The sequence below is a fragment of the Tarenaya hassleriana genome, unplaced genomic scaffold, assembly GCF_000463585.1.
Source record: "Tarenaya hassleriana unplaced genomic scaffold, ASM46358v1 Cleome520, whole genome shotgun sequence".
Taxonomy (NCBI): Eukaryota; Viridiplantae; Streptophyta; class Magnoliopsida; order Brassicales; family Cleomaceae; genus Tarenaya; species Tarenaya hassleriana.
The window spans coordinates 42,403-44,882 of record NW_010967885.1 but is presented as its reverse complement, the minus strand read 5'-3'; the positions used below and the strand labels follow the sequence as shown (position 1 = coordinate 44,882).

General features: G+C 41.6%; 1 protein-coding gene across 2 annotated transcripts; it reads left to right on the top strand.

Moving 5' to 3' along the window:
- The first annotated feature begins 233 nt into the window (after window positions 1–233).
- Window positions 234–2,172, top strand: LOC104827709 (zinc finger CCCH domain-containing protein 15). 2 transcript variants are annotated; one of them, XM_010560932.1, is made up of 3 exons: window positions 234–301; window positions 623–1,255; window positions 1,620–2,172. In XM_010560932.1, exons 2-3 carry the CDS (start codon window positions 650–652, stop codon window positions 1,941–1,943), a joined length of 930 nt encoding a protein of 309 aa, XP_010559234.1. In that variant the 5' UTR covers window positions 234–301; window positions 623–649; the 3' UTR covers window positions 1,944–2,172. The 2 variants fall into 2 exon arrangements, with proteins under 2 accessions (XP_010559234.1, XP_010559235.1); XM_010560933.2 differs by having other exon boundaries at window positions 245–301; window positions 628–1,255.
- Window positions 2,173–2,480: the final 308 nt, after the last annotated feature.

The window sequence follows — 2,480 nt, the reverse complement described above, 5'->3', positions numbered from 1 at the left end:
TTGATTTAACGGTTGAGGATCAATGGTATTTGCTTCCATTGACATTCAATGACCAATTTGTCCTTGGCCGAAAGAATATCTCGCGTCTCCTGATGAGGACGTTTTTGGTATTTTCATTTTTTACGCCTCCGTTCCTCCGTGCTTCCTCCTCTGTATTTTCCCTCCAAGGAGACGAAGCTGTATAAATAGCCTGTAGCTTCATTTCTCAGTCTCTTTTCTCTCTCTAACTCAGTCTCTCCTTCTCTCTCTCTCTCATACTCAGGAGAATTTCTCACAATTTTTTTCCGGTTGCTCTTCTCAGGTAAATGTAGAAATCAATTGCTTTGAATGGATTTCGTCTCAACGTTCGCTTCGATTTTCTGGACTTTGAAAAAAAAATTTGATTCCATTACAAAACTCGAGCTGTAACGATTCTTGTGCCAAATGCGGAGCTTATTTTATTCTGCGACTTTCTTTTTCTTTTTGTCTCTGATTGGTATGTTAATGCGTGTACGAAGCAAATCTGAAAGTTCTAATGGTTTGATTCACAAAATTTGTATGCAATGTTCCGTGAGAGATGCATAAGTTTTTATATATCGGATCTCGATTCGTCTTTGCTAATAGATATCCTCTGAGATTGTAGATCAGAACCAGCAACTCTCGCTGGATAATGGAAAACGAAATCGCTCCGATCACCTACGGCGGCAGTAGCGCCAGCGTCGCCGGCATCATGCAACTGCAAGGGGAACAAAGCTGCGGCGCCGTTTCACCTTCTTTCTACTCGGATCAACTTTACCAGTCAAGTCGTGAGGTCATGCAGCAGTACCAAGACATGGTCAATCGCCATGCGCTGTGTCTCACGCGCCTCCGTGAGGCCTCTCTGGAAGCGGAATCACTCCGTCTGCAGAATTCCAAGCTCCGATCTATGAATCGCGAGCTCAGTCAGCAGCTCAACCTCCTCATCCGATCCTCTGTTCAGAGCCACATCGACTACAACACTACATCGTTTCAGATGCTCAACGAGCTTAGCAACCTCTCCATCGGAGGCAACGATATCGGCGAAGGGGAGGATCAGAATCGTTGGGATGAATTCAACGATGAGAGTCCGACGAGTGTGATGGAGAACACAGATCTGGAGCGCTCTTCGCTGCCGAAAAGTATCTCGGTGAGGTCCAGCGGCTACTTGAAGGTGAGCCAAGGCGGTGGGACCAGTCATGTTGGAAAATCTCGAGGCGCCACGACTAAGCCAGGGCCTTCTGGCCAACTCAGCACGACGGTACTATCACAAATTCATACTACTGCTATGTTTCCGTTATGCAATTCTGGTTTTGTTTCATTGGTTATCCATGCGAAACTTGGGACACCAGTAGTTTTGTTGGTGTCTGTATACATATAATTCGTCTAGCTCTGGATAACCATCAAGACCGCGGACATGGTTGACTTTAGAATCTAGGTTCTACGATTTATTTGTCGAAACTCACATTTTGTAACAATTTGGGATAGTGATCACATCTCAGGCAGATTTTTTTTTTCAATTTGTTCTCCTTAAACTAAAGTATTCTATTACTATTTTCTTGTCCTGTCCTTGAGAGCTGTGGCTCAGGATACCATATTTGAACAGCTTTTGGTGATGAATGCAGCAAAAAGTGTATCTGCGAGGAGGGAAAAAAGAGGATGAGCGGATCGAACTCGAAGTGTACAACCAAGGCATGTGGAAGACTGAGCTGTGCAACAAATGGCAAGAGACAGGAGCGTGTCCATATGATGACAATTGCCAATTCGCTCATGGAATTCAGGAGCTGCGTCCAGTGATCCGCCATCCTCGTTACAAGACAGAGGTATGTAGAATGGTACTTGCAGGTGATATGTGTCCGTACGGTCACCGTTGCCATTTCCGCCACGCGCTGACTGAGCAGGAGAAGCTGATGAGTAGCTTCAAGGCCAAGCCCGTCAAGCTCAATTGACAGGTATATCTACGTTTGAGCCAAGCCTATCATGATCTGATCTGATCCATCTTTGTAAACGAACTTGGAGAGGGAGAGAGAGATTATTGGTATTAGTTTGTTGAAAGGGGGTGGTCAACAAACCATTTGATTTGATAGAAACATGGAATTCTCAACAATATATATATATATGGTTGCCAAAATCAATATATCTCTAGAGAAAAGTGGAATTTTTATTTTTTGTGTTTTATTAATTGTATGTTCAGTAATACAAAAAGTAAAAGTGATAATAACACTAAATTTATAAGTATATGTTGTGGTAATTAAAAATAACTACTACTGTATTCTGAATAAGAGTAATACTTAGAATCAAATGAAACGATTCATCAACATATTTGGATTCTGAAATTCTCGCTCTATTATTTAGTGAAGAAAAAACGGTAAGATATATATATATACGAATGGAAATTATATATATATATATATATATATATATATATATATTATAGTCATGCAGTAATGCAAGGAAGTCTGTTTGTAACTGTTTGCTTCTGTCGT

Excerpts from the sequence above, each read along its gene's own strand:
- LOC104827709 (XM_010560932.1), top strand. The coding sequence starts at position 650 with ATGGAAAACGAAATCGCTCCGATCACCTACGGCGGCAGTAGCGCCAGC. Across the intron at positions 1,256-1,619 it reads CTGGCCAACTCAGCACGACG|CAAAAAGTGTATCTGCGAGG; the intron begins GTACTATCACAA and ends TGATGAATGCAG.